Raw genomic sequence first — 17,154 nt, forward strand, 5'->3', positions numbered from 1 at the left:
AAAGGATATCGCTGGGCTTTCGGGATAGCTGCTGTAGAGACAGATGACATTAGAAAACTGAGCACCTTGCCTGGTCTTGCGGATGACCCCTCTGCTGTGGGACTACTGAGAGTTGAAGGGCAACAGGTACCAATCGCCAGAACAACAGTACACCGTCGGCAATACCGTACTGACAGAGACTCAGTGATTCCCATCCATGAAATGATCCGTAAACTGGAGAGCCAAGGGGTGGTCAGCAAAACCCACTCACCCTTCGACAGCCCCCTCTGGCCTGTGCCTAAATCTGAAGGAGAATGGAGATTGACCGTAGACTATCGTGCATTGAATGAGGTGACTCCACCACTGAGTGCTGCTGTGCCGGACATGCTGGAACTGCAGTACGAGCTGGAGTCCAAGGCAGCAAAGTGGTACGCCACTATCGATATCGCCAATGCATTTTTCTCCATTCCTCTGGCAGCAGAATGCAGGCCTCAGTTTGCTTTCACCTGGAGGGGCGTGCAGTACACCTGGAATTGACTGCCCCAGGGGTGGAAGCACAGTCCCACCATCTGTCATGGACTGATCCAGGCTGCACTGGAAAAGGGTGAGGCCCCCGAACATCTACAGTATATCGATGACATCATTGTATGGGGCAGCACAGCAGGGGAAGTCTTTGAGAAAGGAGAGAAGATTATCCAGATTCTGCTGAAAGCTGGTTTTGCCATTAAGCGAAGTAAAGTTAAGGGACCGGCTCAGGAAATTCAATTTCTAGGAGTCAAGTGGCAAGATGGACGTCGTCAGATCCCAACAGGGGGAATTAATAAGATCACTGCTATGTCTCCACCAACCAGCAAGAAGGAAACACAAGCCTTCCTAGGTGCCATAGGCTTTTGGAGGATGCACATTCCTGAGTACAGCCAGATTGTGAGCCCTCTTTACCTGGTCACCCGCAAGAGGAACGATTTCCACTGGGGCCCTGAGCAGCAGCAAGCCTTTGCCCAGATCAAGCAGGAGATTGCTCATGCAGTAGCCCTTGGCCCAGTCAGGACGGGACCAGATGTGAAGAACGTGCTCTACTCTGCAGCCGGGAACCATGGTCTGTCCTGGAGCCTGTGGCAGAAGGTGCCTGGTGAGACACGAGGCCGACCACTGGGGTTCTGGAGCCGAAGCTACAGAGGGTCGGAGGCCAACTACACTCCCACAGAGAAGGAGATCTTGGCCGCCTATGAAGGAGTCCAAGCTGCCTCAGAGGTGGTTGGCACGGAAACACAACTCCTTCTGGCACCCCGACTGCCAGTGCTGGGGTGGATGTTTAAAGGAAAGGTTCCCTCAACCCACCATGCCACTGACGCCACATGGAGTAAATGGATTGCCCTCATCACACAACGCGCCCGTATTGGAAACCCGAATCGCCCTGGGATTTTGGAGATAATTACCAACTGGCCGGAAGGGGAAGACTTTGGCCTTGCCGACGAAGAGGAACAGGAACAGGTGACCGGGGCCGAAGAAGCCCCACCATATAACCAACTGCCAGCAGAGGAAACACGCTATGCTCTTTTCACTGATGGTTCCTGCTGTATTGTGGGGATGAACCGCAAGTGGAAAGCAGCCGTATGGAGCCCCACACGACAGGTCGCACAAGCTACTGAAGGAGAAGTTGGATCGAGTCAACTTGCTGAACTCAAAGCTGTTCAGCTGGCCCTGGACATTGCTGAAAGAGAGAAGTGGCCAAAGCTCTACCTTTACACTGATTCATGGATGGTAGCCAATGCTCTGTGGGGATGGCTGGAAAGGTGGAAAAAGGCTAACTGGCAATGTAGGGGAAAACCAATCTGGGCTGCCAATGAATGGAAAGACATTGCCACCCGGGTAGAGAAACTGCCTGTGAAAGTCCGTCATGTAGATGCCCATGTCCCCAAGAGTCGGGCTAATGAGGAACACCAACACAATGAGCAGGTAGATCAGGCTGCACAGATAGAGGTGTCGCAGATAGATTTAGATTGGCAGCACAAGGGAGAGTTGTTCCTGGCTCGATGGGCCCATGATGCCTCAGGCCACCAGGGCAGAGATGCCACCTATAAGTGGGCACGAGACCGAGGGGTGGATCTAACCATGGACAGTATTTCTCAAGTTATCCATGACTGTGAGACGTGCGCTGCCATCAAGCAAGCCAAGCGGGTGAAGCCCCTCTGGTATGGGGGGCGGTGGTCCAAGTACAAGTATGGAGAGGCCTGGCAGATTGACTACATCACACTGCCTCAAACCCGCCAGGGCAAGCACTATGTACTGACCATGGTGGAAGCCACCACTGGATGGTTGGAGACCTACCCTGTGCCTCATGCCACTGCTTGGAACACCATCCTGGGCCTGGAAAAACAAGTTCTTTGGAGGCATGGTACCCCTGAGAGAATTGAGTCAGACAATGGGACTCATTTCAAGAACAGCCTTATAAACACCTGGGCTAGAGAACACGGCATTGAGTGGGTGTACCATATCCCCTACCATGCAGCAGCTGCAGGGAAAGTTGAACGGTGCAATGGCCTGCTTAAAACCACCTTGAAGGCACTGGGTGGGGGAACTTTCAAGAACTGGGAGATTAATCTACCAAAGGCCACCTGGTTAGTGAACACCCGAGGTTCCACTAACCGAGCAGGCCCTGCCCAATCTGAGCCCTTGGGAATATCAGATGGAGATAAGGTTCCAGTGGTACACATGAGAGGTATGCTAGGAAAAACTGTTTGGGTGAATCCTGCCTCCAGCAAAGACAATCCCATCCATGGAGTTGTATTCGCTCAAGGACCAGGTTGCACCTGGTGGGTGATGGAAAAGAATGGAGAGACCAGATGCATACCCCAAGGAGACCTTGTTTTAGGGTGAAATACCTATAGTGCTGTGCCTATGTCTCTAACTGCATGTATGGATATATAATGGAACAGTTTAATTTGATATAGCATATTAGTATGGGAGAAATTCAGGGGTGGATAATGTTGGGGGTTGGATTATTCCCTTTTCTTTCAGTGGAATTTTCTCCCATTGTTGTGCTAAGTGATTGTGGCTACACCTTGAAAGGACAGGTAATGTTCTCTCACAGGGGGGTGTGGGGAGACCAGGAAAGGAAAAGGTGGCAGAGGGGTCTGGGGGGGCTCGTGGAGTGAGAGGAGCACGGCCCAGGCCAGGAAGGGGCTGGAGCTGAGCTGAGCTGAGCTGAGCTGAGCTGAGCTGTTCTGTTGTTGTTTTTCTGCCTTGTTGGGTACCAGTAAAGAACTGTTATTGCTATCCCCACACCTCCTGCCTGAAGGCCTCTGGTTTGAACTAAAACAATTAACAGGGAGGGGGCTGCTCTCTGCATCTCAGGAAAGGAGCTCTCACCTTTCCTTGGCAAACACCTGTCTTTCAAACCGAGACACCCAGTCCCTCCCAGTTCCCCCATTTCCCATTCCCAGTCACACCCAGTCCCTCCCAGTTCCCCCATTTCCCATTCCCAGTCACTCCCAGTCCCTCCCAGTTCCCCCATTTCCCATTCCCAGTCCCCCCCAGTTCCCCCATTTCTCATTCCCAGTCCCTCCCAGTTCCCCCATTTCCCATTCCCAGTCACTCCCAGTCCCTTCCAGTTCCCCCATTTCCCATTCCCAGTCACTCCCAGTCCCTCCCAGTTTCCCCACTTCCCATTCCCAGTCTCTCCCAGTCTCTCCCAGTCTCTCCCAGTTTCCCCATTTCCCATTCCCAGTTTCCCCAGTCTGTCTCAGTTTCCCCATTTCTCATTCCCAGTCACTCCAGTCTCTCCCAGTTCCCCCATTTCCCATTCCCAGTTTCCCCAGTCACTCCCAGTCTCTCCCAGTTCCCCCATTTCCCATTCCCAGTTTCCCCAGTCACTCCCAGTCTCTCCCAGTTCCCCCATTTCCCATTCCCAGTTTCCCCAGTCTCTCCCAGTTCCCCCATTTCCCATTCCCAGTCTCTCCCAGTCTCTCCCAGTTCCCCCATTTCCCATTCCCAGTCTCTCCCAGTCTCTCCCAGTCTCTCCCAGTCTCTCCCAGTTCCCCCAGTCTCTCCCATGGCCGTGGCCCGGCCCATTCTGCTCACGGGCAGGGGGCGCTGCCGGCCCCTCCCGCCCCCCTGGGGGGGCACAGAGTGAGGGGACCCCAAAAGTACCGGGACCCCCCCAAAAATACCGGGACCCCCCCCAAAAATACCGGAACCCCCCCAAAAATACCGGGACCCCCCCAAAAATACCGGGACCCCCCCCAAAAATACCGGGACCCCCCAAAAATACCGGGACCCCCCCAAAAATACCGGGACCCCCCCCCCCCCCCAAAAATACCGAGACCCCCCCAGAAATACCGGGACCCCCCCCCAAAAATACCGGGACCCCCCCCAAAAATACCGGGAACCCCCCAAAAATACCGGGACACCCCCCAAAAATACCGGGAACCCCCCCAAAAATACCGTGGGACCCCCCCAAAAATACCGGGACCCCTAAAAAAATACCAGGGACCCCCCCAAAAATACCGAGACCCCCCACCCCAAAAATACCGGGACCCCCCCCAAAACAGCCGGGAACCCCCCAAATAATAACGGGACCCCCCAAAATTATAACGGGATACCCCCCAAAATTACCGGGACCCCCCTAAAAATTACGAGACACCCCCAAAATTACCGGGACACCCCCCAAAACAGCCGGGACCACCCTAAATATTGCACCCCCCCCCCCCCAAGTATCGGGACCCCCCCAAAAACAGCCGAGACCCCTCCAAAAAGAGCTGGGACCCCCCAAATAAATGGCGGGATCCCCTCAAACACAGGGACCCCCCAAAAAAATAGAGGGACCCCCCCCCCCAAAAAATACCGGGACCCCCACAAAAAAATACTGGACCACCAAAAAACTAACGGAATCCCCCAAACACCGGGAGCCCCCCAAATCTGGGACCCCCAAATAGAGCCGGGACCCCCCCAAAAAATACCGGGACCCCCCCAAAAAATCCGGGACCCCCCCCCAAATCACTGATCTGGTCCCGGGGGGGTCCTGGCCCGTTTTTGGGGGGTGGTCCCGGCTCTGGGGGGGGGGTCCTGGCCCGTTTTTGGGGGGGTCCCGGCTCTGGGGGGGTCCTGGCCCGTTTTGGAGGGGGGGGGTCAGGCCGAGCCCCCCCAGGGCCCCCCCCGAGCGACCCCCGGGAGAGAGCCCGGAACAGCATCGGGAGAGGGGGAGGGGAAATTTGGGAATGGGGGGGGATTGGGGGGGGTCGGGAATTGGGGGGGCTGAAATTGGGGGGGCTGAGATTGGGCGGAATTGGGGGGCTGAAATTGGGGGGTCGGGAATTGGGGGGAATTGGGGGGGTCAGGAATTGGGGGGGGCTGAAGTTCGGGGGTCAGGAATTGGGGGGATCGGGAATTGGGGGGTCGGGAATTGGGGGGATCGGGAATTGGGGGGGCCAGAAATTGGGGGGGGTCAGGAATCGGGGGGCTGAAATTGGGGGGGTCGGGAATTGGGGAGGTCAGGATTTGGAGGGTCAGGAATTGGGGGGGGTCAGAAATTGGGGAGGAATTGGAGGGTCAGGAATTGGGGTCGGGAATTGGGGGGGAATTGGGGGGCTCGAGGAAGTTCGGGAGGCTTTTTGGGGGGATTTTCGGAGGTCACGGGGGGGATTTTTGGGGGGGGTCTCGCGGAGGTTTGTGGGGATATTTTGGGGGGGGAGTCTCGGGGAGGGCTCAGGGGGAGTTTGGGGGGCTCAGAGGGGGTCTCGGGGTGGTTTAGGGGGGTCCCAGGGGGGTTTTTAGGGGGATTTTTTGGGGTCTCGGGGGTCCCCGCCCGGCTCCGTTCCCGCGCTCCCCGCGTGCCCTTGCGCCGCTTCCGGGTTTGAAGGCCCCGCCCCCTCCAGTCGGGAGCCAATCAGAGACGAGAACCGAGCACAGGCCACGCCCACGCGGGAGCCGGACAGCGCCCCCTGGCGGATCCGGAACGGGACAGCGCCCCCTGGCGGATCCGGGGGGAACCGCCGGGACCCCTCCCCAAAATGGGGGAGCCTGGACCCCCCCAAATCATCCAAAACTCCCCCAGAACCCCCCTAAAACCCGCCCGGGACCGCCCCAACCCCCCCAAATCCCTCCCAGCCCCCCCAAAATCTCCCCAATTTCCCCCCAAAATCAGCCCACATGCCCCCAAAATTCACCAAAAAACCACAAAAAAACCCCAAAACCACAAAAAAAAAACCCCAAACAACAAAATCCCCCCAAAATCCAGCGGGGTTTTTATTGGGGAGGGGTCTGCAGGGGGTTCAGCAGCCCGGCCATCCCAACCCCCCCCCAAAATCTCCCCAATTTCCCTCCCAAATCCAGCCCAAATGCCCCCAAAAACCACAAAAAAACCCCCAAAACAACAAAATCCCCCCAAAATCCAGCGGGGTTTTTATTGGGGAGGGGTCCGCAGGAGGGGGGGGTTATTGAGGAGGGGTCTGCAGGGGGTTCAGCAGCACGACCCCAAAATCCCCCCAAATCCCCCAAATCCCCCCAAATCCCCCCAGGACCCCAAAATCCCCCCAAATCCCTCCAGGACCCCCCAAAAATCCCCTAAAACCCCCCAAATTCCCCCAAAATCCCCTCCCAGGACCCCTCCCCACATGAGAACGTCTCCGCTGGCCCGGGCCGTGTCCAGCAGAGACCCCAGACCCAAAACACCCAAATCCCCCCCAAATCCTCCCCAAATCGCCCCAGGACCCCCCAAAAATCCCCTAAAAATCCCAAAATCCTCCAAAAATCCCCCTCAATTCCCCCAAAATCCCCCCCCAGTACCCCTCCCCATCTGAGAACATCTCCCCTGCTCAGGGCCGTGTCCAGCTGAGACCCCAGACCCAAAACACCCCAAAATCCCCAAAATCCCCCAAAATCCCCTTAAAAACCCCAAAAGCCCCCAAAATCCCCCTCAGACATCCCAAAACCCCCCAAAATCCCCCCCAAATCCCCTCCCAGGACCCCTCCCCACCTGAGAACATCTCCCCTGGCCCGGGCCGTGTCCAGCAGAGCCCCCAGACCCAATTGGGGCCGAGGGGGTCCCAGCAGAGCCCCGGCCATGGCCAGTGCCACCAGCCCGCACCTGGGGGGAGATTTGGGGGGATTTGGGGAATTCTGGGGGGATTTTGGGGGGATTTTGGGAATTCTGGGGGGATTTTGGGGTTTTGAGGGAATTCCTGGGGGTATTTGGGGGCATCTAGGGGGGAATTTCAGGGAGATTTTGGGGTTTTCAGAGGATTTTGGGCGATTTAGGGGGAAGATTTTGGGTTTTTCAGGGAATTATGGGGGGATTTTGGGGAGATTTGGGGGGATTTTTGGGAATTCTGGGGGGATTTTGGGGTTTTGAGGGATTCCTGGGGGTATTTGGGGGCATTTAGGGGGGGGATTTCGGGGAGATTTTGGGTTTTTCAGGGGATTTTGGGCGATGTAGGGGGGAGATTTTGGGTTTTTCAGGGAATTATGGGAGGATTTGGGAGAGATTTGGGGGGATTTAGGGGGATTTGGGGGGATTTGGGGAATTTTGGGGGGATTTTGGGGGGATTTAGGGGTTTTGAGGAAATTCCTGGGGGTATCTGGGGGATTTTGGGGGAAGATTTTGAGATTTGGGGTTTTTCAGGGAATTATAGGAGGATTTTGGGGGGAGATTTCGGGAGATTTTTGGGTTTTCAGGGGATTTTGGGGCATTTTGGGGCAAGATTTTGAGGAGATTTTGGGGTTTTTCAGGGAATTATGGGAGGATTTGGGGGGATTTGGGGGGATTTTGGGGGGATTTGGGGAATTTCGGGGGGATTTTGGGGATTTCAGGGGATTTGGGGGCATTTTGGAGGAAGATTTTGAGGAGATTTTGGGAATTTTGGGGAGATTTGGGGGAATTTTGGGGGGATTTTGGGGTTTTGAGGGAATTCCTGGGGGATTTGGGGGGAAGATTTTGAGGAAATTTTTGTTTTTTCGGGGAATAATGGGGGGATTTTGGGGTGATCTGGGGGGAATTGGGGAATTTTGGGGTTTTCACGGAATTTCTGGGGGGATTTGGGGGGAGATTTGGGGGTTTTGAGGGAATTCTTGGGGGATTTTTGGGATTTGGGCGATTTCGGGGAATTTTTGAGGGAATTTTTCTGGGTTTGGGGAGGATTTTGGGGTTTTGAGGGAATTTTTGGGGGACTTTATTGGGTTTGGGGGATCTTCAGGCATTTTTGGGGGGATTTGTGGGGTTTCATTGGGACTTTGGGGGGGGGTTGGTTGGGATTTGGGGGATCTAAGTGGATTTTCTAGGTTTTTATTGGGATTTTAGGGCATTTTACTGGAATTTCCTGGCTTTTTACTGGGATTTCAGAGCGTTTTATTGGGATTTTACAGCGTTTAAAGAAGATTTTGCACGGTTTAATTGGGATTTTGGGGGTTTTTATTGGAATTTTAGGGCGTTTTTAAAGCAATTTTGGTGTCTCTGAGCCCTTTCCCATTCCCGGGGACCCCCTCGGAGACCCCCAGACCCCCCCCAAAACCCCCCAGACCCCTCCCCAAACCCTCTGAGAACTCACCCCCTAAGACCCCTCCCCAAAACCCCCCCCCAGGACCCCCAAATTCCCTCTTAGGACCCCCAGTCTCCCCCTTTTAGGACTCCCAGACCCCCAGGACCCCTCCCAAAACCCCCCCCAGACCCCCTCGACCCCTCTCAAAACCTCCCCAGGACCCCATTCAGGACCCCCCAGATCCTTTCCTGACGCCCCCACGACACCTCTTAGGACCCCCCAGACCCCCCCCAAAATCCCCCAGACCCCACCCAGGACCCCCAGAACCCCCCCAGAATCCCCCAGACCCCCTCCAGGACCCCTTAGACCCCCTCAAAGCCCCCCAGACCCCCTCCAGGACCCCCCAGACCCCCCCAAAACCCCCAAGACCCCCTCCAGACCCCACCCAGGAGCCCCTAGACCCCCCCAAATCCCCCCAAACCCCCTCCAGGACCCCCCCAGACTCCACCCAGGACCCCCTAGACCCCCTGAAAACCCCCCAGACCCCACCCAGGACCCCTTAGACCCCCCCAAAATCCCCCAGGCCCCCTCCATGCACGGCCCCGGGGTCAGAGGGCGCCACTCCCGCCTGGCCTCTGATTGGCTGGAGCGGCGCTGGGGAGGCGGGCATTGCTGAGGGGAGCCGCGCTCTGATTGGTTGGTTGGGGGAGAGGCGCGCTGCTATTGGCTGGGAGAGGCCAGCGGGAGGCGGGCGTTCATGTGGGGAGACGCGCTCTGATTGGTTGGCTGGGGGAGAGGCGCGCTGCTATTGGCTGGGAGACGCCAGTGGGAGGCGGGCGTTCATGAGGGGGAGACGCGCTCTGATTGGTTGGTTTGGGGAGAGGCGCGCTGCTATTGGCTGGGGCGGGCCCGCCCACGCGGCGGAGGCGGCGGCGGGAGAGGGTGAGGGGAGAGCGGAGGAGGGCACTGAGGTGGGGAAATGGGGGAATTTGGGGAATTTAGGGGAGAATCTGAAGGGAATTGAGGGGTTTGAGAGGAATTGAGGGGTCTCAGGTGCGTTTGGGGCGGCTGAGGAGGGGGAATGGGGAAAATGAGGGAGTTTGGGGGGAATCTGAGGGGAATTGAGGGGTCTGAGGTGCGTGTGGGGAGGCTTTGGGGAGAGCTGAGGTGGGGCCGGGGGAAAATGGGGAAATCTGGGGGAGGTCTGAGGGGAATTGACGGATCTGGGGTGCGTTTGGGTAGACTGTGGCGGAAATGGGGATATCTGAGGTGGGAATGGGGGGTCTGAGGGGAATTGAGGGTGACTGGGAGAGTTTAGGGGGTCTGGGGTGGATTTGGTGGTCAGGGGCACATAGAGAGGGGGTCCCAGGGGGTGAAGGGATCCCAGACTCCCTAAATCCCCCCCTAAACGCCCCCTGTCCCCAGAGAGGGGTCCCAGCTCCCCCTAAACCCCCCCTCATCCTCCCTGTCCCCACAGAGGGTCCCTGTCCCTATTCCCCCCGTCCCCACAGAGGGTCCCTGTCCCCACAGAGGTCGCGGCCATGGCGGTGCAGGAGCCCTGCCCCAACCACACCATCTACATCAACAACCTCAACGAGAAGATCAAGAAGGATGGTGAGGGGGGGCTGGGGGGGTCTGTCCCCAGTGTTTTTTGGGGGGGATTTTGGGGTCTGGGGGGGTTTGACCCCAAAGTTTGGGGATGGGGAAGGTTTGACCCTAAAATGTGGGATTTTGGAGGGTTTGACACCTCAGGGTTTGGAATTTGGGGGTTTTTGACCCCAGAATTTGGGGATCAGGGGGTTTGAACCCCAAATTTTGGAATCGAGGGATTGGACACCCCAAATATTTCCAACTCAAGAGTTTGGGGATTGGGGGGTTTGATGCCAAAGTTTGGGATCTGGGGGGGTTTGATCCTAAAATTTGGGGTCAGGGGTGTTTTGCATCTCAGGATTTGGGGATCAGGGGGTTTTTTGACACCCCAGGATTTGGGAATTGGGGGTTTTGATGCCGGGATTTGGGATTTGGGGGGGTTTGACACCCCAGGGTTTGGGGTGGAGGTTGAGATCAAAACAATTCCCTGGAAACAGTGGCGGGGTCGGGAACGGGATTGGGAACAAGGTAGGGATTGGGAAAGGGAATGGGAATGGGATCAGGAATGGGAAGGGGAACTGGATTGGGATTGGGAATGGGATCAGGAATGGGACTGGGAACGGGATCAGGATTGGGAACGAGATCAGGAATGGGAATGAGAAGGAGAACAGGAACAGGATTTGGGAATGGGAGCAGGACTCAGAATGGGAATGAGATTGGGAACAGGAATGGGATTGGGATTAGGATTGGGAATGGGACTGGCAATGGGATCAGGAATGGGAACGAGATTGGGATTGGGAATGGGATCGGGAAGGGGATCAGGAAAAGGAACAGGATTGGGAATGGGAATGGAATTGAAAAGGGGAACAGGAACAGGATTGGGAATGGGAACATGAACAGGAATGGGAACAGGAATGGGAACAGGATTAGGATTGGGAATGGGATCAGGTTTGGGAATGGGAATGGGAAGGGGAAAGGGAAAGGGAAAAGGGAACATGACTGGGAAAGGGATCAGGAATGGGAATGGGAACAGAAATGAGATTGAGATTGAGATTGAGATTAGGAACAGGAATGGGACCGGGAAAGGGAAGGGGAACAGGGTTGGGATGATAAAGATGTGAAATAAATGGGTGTGCTGGCTGGGAAATCTCAAATTCATGAACCAAAACCAGTAGAGTGAGGAACATCTTTGCTTGACTGGGAATTGGAATTCCAGACCCTGGCAGTGTGAGCCTTGCAGGAGCATCCAGACTGGGATCATGGGGGCTGGGATGACATGGACTGGGATCCTTCAGACTGGGACTGCACAGACTGGGACCAGATGGATCAGGGCCAAACACAGTGGGATTGTACAAACTGGGATCATGTGGACTGGGATTGTACAGACTGGGATCACATGGGCTGGGATTGTACAAACTGGGATCACGTGGGCTGGGATTGTACAAACTGGGATCACATGGACTGGGATTGTACAAACTGGGATCACATGGACTGGCATTGTACAGACTGGGATCACATGGACTGGGATTGTACAGACTGGGATCACGTGGACTGGGACCATATGGACCGGGATGGCTGCACCAGAACGATGGGAACCGAGGCTGTCCTGCCCCACCCAGGGGTCCCTCCCAGTCCTGCCCAGTCCCGTGCGGGGCGCAGCCAAAACTCCCCGGAGTGAACACGGAGATCCCGGAGCGCTGCCGGTGTCGGTCTCTGTCCCGGTGCTGGTCTGGGTCTCAGTCTTGGTCCTACAGCGGTTCCAGTCCTGGTGCCAGTGCTGGTTCTGGTTTCAGTCTCAGTCTTGGTCACAGGTTTGGTCTCGGTCTCAGTCTCGAAGTGGTTCTGGTCGCAGTGTTGGTACTGGTGCCATTGTTGGTCCTGGAGTGCTCCCAGTGCCAATCCCAGTCTCCGTTCTGGTACCGGTGCCATTCTTGGTGCTGGTTCTGGTGCTGCTCTCAGTCTCAATCCTGGAGTTCTCCCAGTGCCAGTGGCAGTCGCAGAGCAGTCCTGGAGCGCTCCTGGTGCTGATTCCAGTGGCGGTGTTGGTCTCAGTTTTGGTCCCAGTGCCAGTTCTAGGACTGGTCTCAGTCTTAGTCCCAGTATTATTTCCAGTTCTGCAGCACCACTGGTCTCAGTTCTGGTGTCGGTTCCATTCCCAGTCTTGGTCTTGCTCTCCATTCTGCTTTAGGTCTCATTCTAGGGGCTGGTGTCAGTTCTAGCACTGGTCTTGGTCTCAGTCTCGGAGCAGTTCCGGTCCAGTGCTGGTAGCGGTGCTGGTGTTGGTCCTGGAGTGCTCCCAGTGCCAATCCCAGACTCAGGTCCCGTCCCACAGCGGTGCCAGTCTCGGTGCTGGTTCTGGTGCTGCTCTCAGTCTCAGTCCCGGCTGGTGCTGGTCCCAGAGCAGTCCTGGAGCGCTCCTGGTGTCAGTCCCAGTGTTGGTGGTGGTCTCAGTCTTGGTCCCAGTGCCAGTTCAGCTTTTGGTTTCTGTTTCGGTTCTCAGTCTTGGTGCCAGTCCTAGTTCCAGTTCTGGAGGGGTGCTGGTCTCAGTTATGGTGTCAGTTCTGTTCTTAGTCTTGATCTCGGTCTCCATTCTGATTTTGGTCTCATTCTTGGATCTGGTGCCAGTTCTAGTGCCAGGTCTTCGTCTTGGTCCCAAAGATTTCAGGTCCATTTAGGTGATTTTATACCAACCTGGGAAGATTAGGTTTGGATTCTAGGCCCTGTTAGACAATGCAAAGCTCATTTCGATAATTTTACAACCTTTTGTGTGGATTTGAGTCCCCTTTAGCTGATTTATGCCGTACCTGGTGGGTTTAGGCTGCATTTCAGGCGCTTTCTGGCTGATTTTAGGCCAAACCAGAACCTTTGAGAACCGTGCGGCCCCTTGGCCCCGCCCCTTTCCCCCTCACAGTTCCCGCCCTTCCCTTGACCCCGCCCCTTTCCCCTCACAGTTCCCGCCTTTTTCGTGGCCCCGCCCCTTTCTCCTCACAGTTCCCGCCCTTTCCTTGACCCCGCCCCTTTCCCCTCACAGTTCCCGCCCTTTCCTTGCCCCATCCCCTCCCAGTTTGGGGCTCGGAACGGGGGAGGAGGAGGAGGGAGGGAGGAAGAGGCGGAGCGGCAGCAGGAAGCAGGAGCAGAGAAGGAGCGAATCAAGCGCGGGACCCCGGAGCTCCCTGAACTCGCAGCCCCCCCGGGACCATCGCCCCCCATCCCGCAGGTGCCCGGGGACGGGGAGCTCGCCCCGAATATCCCGGGGGGTGTCCCTGGGTTTGGGGTTTTTTTGGGGGGGGGAAGTTTGGATGTTGCAGGGCTGCAGAGGCGCAGATGGCCCTCGGGGGGACATCGGGGGGTCCCCGGGAGGTGTTTTTGGGGGTCCCGGTGGGTGCCGGCAGAGCCCCGGCGGGGCCCGGGGGGATGCGGGTCCCCCCGCGGTGGGGGTTGGGCTTCCCGGGCCGGGCCCTGCGAGCTGTGCCGGGGCCAGGTGGGGAGCGCGCGGGAGCGGCGGGATCGGCGGGGGGACACCGGTTTGGGGGAGCCCCGGGAGAGCCGCGGCTTCCCTGAGCGGGAGCCCAGAGACAGGAGAGCCCCAGAAGGGCAAAGCGGGGAGCCCGAGAGGGGGGGACCCCTGGGATTGCCGGGACCCCGGCGGGGGGTGCTGGGGCTGGAGGGGCGGCATGGCCGGGAAAGGGGTTCGGGGGTGCGGGAGCCGGGAGTGGCTGCTCCCAGTATCAGCCCAGTTGCTCCCCCCGTGTGGTTCCAGTTTCCTCGGCACTCCCAGGATGGGCTCAGTCACTCCCAGGCATTCCTGATTATGATAGAATTTGCCCCCAGCACGGTCCCTGTTGCTCCCTGTCCCTCCCACTTTCCACCACTGTGTTCCCAGTTCTCCCAGTTTCCCCTAGCACAGTCTCTGCCACTCCTGTTTTTATCCCAGTATGAGTCCAGTATGATGCCAGTCTCAGACAGCAGGGTCCCAGTCACTCACACTTCCCCCAGTTGCCCCAGCATGATCCCAGTTTTCCCCCAGCACATTCTCAGTCGCTCCCAGTTAGGTCCCAGTCACCAGCCCTATGGTTTCAGACATTCCCAGTATATCCCAGTTGCCCTGAACAATCTCGTAGTCCTTCCCAGACACTCCCAGTTACCTCAGTGTGGTTCACTTGCCCCAAGTTTGTTCCCAGTTACTACTAGAATACTCCCAGTTCCTCTCAGGGTGCTTTGTGTATTTTTTGGGGCAGGGGGGATGTTTGGAGAATGCAGAGCTTTAAATCTGATCAGAAAATGCTCCTTGTTGGGACATTGGGGGGTCCCGGTGGCGGCTGCCGGCAGAGGCAGCCTGGAGGAGCAGAGCCCTGTGTCCCCCAGGACCCCAAAGTGGGGAGCCCAGAGAGGGGGGAGCGCCAGGATTTTGGAACCCTCAACAGCCTGGAGAGGGGCAGGGGGGACTCCTTGGACCCCCTGCACCCCAGAGCAGAGAATAAGGGGAGAAGGGACCCCAAAAACCCCCAGCATCCCTAAATGGGGAAATGGAAGAGGGGGGAGCTTTTTGGATTGCTGGGACTCCCAGCAGCCTGGGGAGGGCGGGGACCGAGTAGATGGGGGACCCCCAATACAAGCGTGACCCCCAGCAGCTGAGACAGGGGGGAAGCCCCAAACACCAAAGGAGAGTGACCATTCCCAGGAACCACTGGGAGGCATTTTCAGGGCTGAATGTTGGTGTTTGGGAAGTTTTTATGGACCCGAGATGCTCGGGGACTTGTAGAGATGGAGTTGGGCAGGAGGAACCTGCAACACAACGTGCTCATCCCTTGTTTTTCCCCAAACCAGGATTTCCCATTCCCAACCCTTGGCCCGATGGAGAAGGAGGAGGCTGCGAGGAAGAGGAAGATGTCCCAGGAGCCGCAGGCAGGTGAGGAGGAAGTCAGTGCCCCTTTCCCCCTCTGTCCTGCTCCATCTCCCAGCCCAGCACGGCCCCCGGCTGCAGGACAACCCCGCTGCCGACACCGTCCTGCCGGGGACGCGCTGGGGGGATCTCCTTCCCCTTCCCTCTGGCACGGAGGCAAATCCCATCCTCTGCTTGTCCTTCCTGCCCCAGACAAGGAGCTGAGCACGGAGAGCAGGGAGGACAAATCCCCGCGGCAGAACCTCGTGGAAGAGGCCGTTTGGAGCGGCTCCACGGCGCAGGAATGCAACAGGGAGGAAAAGCCGCGGAGATCCCGCACGAGGAGGGGCTGCAAACGCAGATGGCGGGGATCTGAGGAGGAAAGCCCCAGCCTGGGCCGGGGGGACGACCAGAGATGGAGCCAGAGCTCGGAGCTGGTGGTCCATGAGCAGATTGGTGATGGGGAGGAGCCCCACAAGTGCTCAGAGTGTGGGATGAGCTTCAGAAGGAGGAGCCGCCTGATCTACCACCAGAGGATCCACACTGGGGAACGACCCTACGAGTGTGGGGAGTGTGGGCATAGATTCAGCCTGAGATCTCACCTGACCCAGCACCAGAGGATACACACTGGGGAGAGGCCCTATGAGTGTGGGGAGTGTGGGAAGGAATTCAGACTCAACTCCCTACTGATCTTGCACATGAGGATCCACACTGGGGAACGACCCTACGAGTGTGGGGACTGTGGGAAGGGGTTCAGCGTCAGAGCCAGCCTGCTCCGGCACAAGATGATCCACACTGGAGAACGCCCCTACAAGTGTGGGGAGTGTGGGAAGGGATTCACAGTCAGCTCTGAATTGCTCCGGCACCAGACGATCCACACTGGGGAGAAGCCTCACAAATGTGAGGAGTGTGGGATCAGCTTCAGCCGGACCTCCAGCCTGATCCGCCACCACAGGACCCACACTGGGGAGAGGCCCTACAAGTGTGAGGAGTGTGGGAAGAGCTTCACTGAGCGTGCCAAATTGATCTGCCACCAGAACATCCACACTGGGGAAAGGCCATACCAGTGTGGGGAGTGTGGGAAGGGCTTCAGGCAGCGTTCCCACCTGATCAGCCACCAAAGTGTCCACACTGGGGAGAGGCCCTACGAGTGTTCCAAGTGTGGGAAGAGGTTTCACTCCAGCTCACAACTCCACAAGCACTACCAGACACACACGGAGGAGAGGCCTTTCCAGTGCTTTGACTGCGGGAAGGGCTTCAGGCAAAACTCCCAGCTCATCATCCACCAGCGCATCCACACTGGGGAGAGGCCCCACGAGTGTCCTGACTGCGGGAAGGGCTTCAGGGACAAATCCACCCTCGTCACCCACCAGCGAATCCACACTGGGGAGAGGCCCTACAAGTGTGAGGAGTGTGGGAAGGGCTTCTGCCAGAGCTCAGCCTTGACCAAACACCAACGGAGGCACCGCTAAGGGAAGCCCTGTGAGTGCCCCGAGTGCGGGAAGAGCTTCGTGCCCTGCTCCAGCTCCATCCCCCACTGGAGGAGCCACATTGGGCAGAGGCCTGGTGACCCACCTTCCCTGGGATCCACACTGGGAAGACACCTGGCTGGTTATCCTTTTGTTCTGGCCTTCATTTTTGTCTCTTCTCTATGTCTTTCCACTCCAAAAGCCAAGAGGGATCAATCTGTCACCTCTAAACTTCTCAAATCCCATTGCAAACACCTCAGTTTTAACCCAAAAGGGCTCAATCCTGCCTCCAAGTGCCTTGTTCTCTTCTAAAAACAACTCAGTCCCACAGGAACCTTACTTGATTCCACAGCCACCAGGGTGAGAAGGGGTTGGAAGGAGATTGGGAGAAGTGGGATCCAAATTTGGAGCACTGGGGTTGGGATTGTGTTGGGCTGGCTGCCAAGGGATGGATTTCATAGTAAATAAAAGTTTCACAATTCCTGATTTCTGTCCCGTTCACTTCCAGTCAGTTGCAGTTCTGTTTTCAGTGGCACCTTCTCATCTGATTGTGTTTGTGTCCTCCTTTCTCTCCTGTCTCTCTCTGCCTGCTCTGTTTCTGTCTCAGGGTCTCCCTTGACCCAGGGCAGCTCCCACCAAAGACCCTCCCCTGATTTAATTCCCAGTGCAGGAGCTCCAACAGCCATGGGTGAAGTTAGGAAGGCTGGCAGTGAAATGTCCCTGTAAGGTCTTGCTGCACTTGGCTTTTGGCCCCTTCTGAAGA

At 57.0% G+C, this 17,154-nt stretch overlaps 2 protein-coding genes across 4 annotated transcripts in view; one reads left to right on the plus strand and one right to left on the minus strand.

Moving 5' to 3' along the window:
- LOC148219412 (uncharacterized) overlaps positions 1 to 7,041 on the minus strand; it is a 108,911-nt gene extending 101,870 nt beyond the window's left edge. The window contains exon 1 of the mRNA XM_088157676.1: positions 6,953 to 7,041. Coding sequence (XP_088013802.1) covers positions 6,953 to 7,041 — 89 coding nt within the window. The remainder of the gene's footprint in view (positions 1 to 6,952) is intronic.
- A 2,348-nt stretch (positions 7,042 to 9,389) lies between these two features.
- LOC148219414 (uncharacterized) lies at positions 9,390 to 16,877 on the plus strand. 3 transcript variants are annotated; one of them, XM_088157607.1, is made up of 5 exons: positions 9,390 to 9,421; positions 9,981 to 10,064; positions 13,072 to 13,257; positions 14,868 to 14,949; positions 15,136 to 16,877. In XM_088157607.1, the coding sequence occupies exons 2-5, from the start codon at positions 10,062 to 10,064 to the stop codon at positions 16,392 to 16,394; spliced, it is 1,530 nt and encodes a 509-aa protein (XP_088013733.1). In that variant the 5' UTR covers positions 9,390 to 9,421; positions 9,981 to 10,061; the 3' UTR covers positions 16,395 to 16,877. The 3 variants fall into 3 exon arrangements, with proteins under 3 accessions (XP_088013733.1, XP_088013731.1, XP_088013732.1); XM_088157605.1 differs by lacking the exon at positions 9,390 to 9,421 and having other exon boundaries at positions 9,714 to 10,064; XM_088157606.1 differs by lacking the exons at positions 9,390 to 9,421; positions 13,072 to 13,257 and having other exon boundaries at positions 9,714 to 10,064.
- The last annotated feature ends 277 nt before the right edge of the window (positions 16,878 to 17,154 follow it).

The sequence above is a fragment of the Sturnus vulgaris genome, unplaced genomic scaffold (assembly GCF_052056855.1).
Source record: "Sturnus vulgaris isolate bStuVul1 unplaced genomic scaffold, bStuVul1.hap1 Scaffold_141, whole genome shotgun sequence".
In the NCBI taxonomy this organism is placed as follows: domain Eukaryota; kingdom Metazoa; phylum Chordata; class Aves; order Passeriformes; family Sturnidae; genus Sturnus; species Sturnus vulgaris.

Excerpts from the sequence above, each read along its gene's own strand:
- LOC148219414 (XM_088157605.1), top strand. The coding sequence starts at position 9,726 with ATGGGGGGTCTGAGGGGAATTGAGGGTGACTGGGAGAGTTTAGGGGGT. Across the intron at positions 13,258-14,867 it reads CATCGCCCCCCATCCCGCAG|GATTTCCCATTCCCAACCCT; the intron begins GTGCCCGGGGAC and ends TCCCCAAACCAG. Across the intron at positions 14,950-15,135 it reads GTCCCAGGAGCCGCAGGCAG|ACAAGGAGCTGAGCACGGAG; the intron begins GTGAGGAGGAAG and ends TTCCTGCCCCAG.